This window comes from Pristiophorus japonicus, chromosome 19, assembly GCF_044704955.1.
Source record: "Pristiophorus japonicus isolate sPriJap1 chromosome 19, sPriJap1.hap1, whole genome shotgun sequence".
NCBI lineage: Eukaryota > Metazoa > Chordata > Chondrichthyes > Pristiophoridae > Pristiophorus > Pristiophorus japonicus.
The window spans coordinates 59,707,930-59,708,824 of NC_091995.1; the positions used below are offsets into that span (position 1 = coordinate 59,707,930).

At 51.2% G+C, this 895-nt stretch overlaps 1 protein-coding gene across 1 annotated transcript; it reads right to left on the minus strand.

Moving 5' to 3' along the window:
* Nucleotides 1-221: 221 nt before the first annotated feature.
* LOC139229900 (histone H2B 1/2-like) lies at nt 222-467 on the minus strand. Its single transcript, XM_070861538.1, has one exon. The coding sequence runs from the start codon at nt 465-467 to the stop codon at nt 222-224; it is 246 nt and encodes an 81-aa protein (XP_070717639.1).
* Between the last annotated feature and the right edge of the window lie 428 nt (nt 468-895).

Sequence of the window (895 nt, forward strand, 5' to 3'; positions counted from 1 at the left end):
AGGACAGTGTTTGTAGTTTTTGGGCGGGAAATTCCAGCGACACTGAGGTCGAACCGAACAGTGAAGCTGCTTATCGGAGAATTCAAAACTAAATCTACAGCTAGAACTTCAAAGGTTTGCACACACTTGTTCAGGAAATAATTCGTTATTTGAGTCTAAAGGGTGATGCGTTTGTGCAGCTCTTTCAGAGAGGCAATGTGTTTCGGTTTGATCTCTCAGTTTTACTTGGAGCTGGTGTATTTGGTCACCGCCTTTGTCCCTTCCGACATGGCGTGCTTGACCAGCTCTCCCGGCAGCAGCAGGCGCACGGCAGTCTGAATCTCCCGGCAGCTGATGGTGTGGCGCTTGTTGTATTGGGCCAGGTGGGAAACCTCTCCCGCGATGCGCTCGAAAATATCGTTCACAACCGAGTTCATGATGCCCAAGGCCGCGGCGGAGATGCCGGTGTCGGGGTGAACCTGCTTCATTGTTGCCAAATTAGGTTATTATAAGGGTTAAGTCATGGCAGGAGAGCCCAGACCCGTCATGATCCTCCTGTGCCACGTGGTAAATCAGGAACGCTTCCAGTGTCGCTGATGACTGTATATGCAGGAAGTGTATCCAGCTGCAGCTCCTGTTAGACTGCATGATGGCACTGGAGCTGCGGATGGATTCACTCTGGAACACGCACGATTCTGAGGATGTCGTGGATAGCACGTTCAGTGAGTTGGTCACACCGCAGATAAAGATTACAAAGGGAGATAGGGAAAGGATGACCATCAGGCACAGCAGGAGTAGGAAAACAGTGCAGGGCTTCCCTGCAGTCATCTCCCTCCCAGATATACCGCTTTGGATATTGTTGAGGGAGATGGCTCACCAGGGGAAAGCAGCAGCAGCCAAGTTGATGGCAACATGG

Coding starts and splice junctions, on each gene's coding strand:
- LOC139229900 (XM_070861538.1), bottom strand. CDS start 467: ATGAAGCAGGTTCACCCCGACACCGGCATCTCCGCCGCGGCCTTGGGC.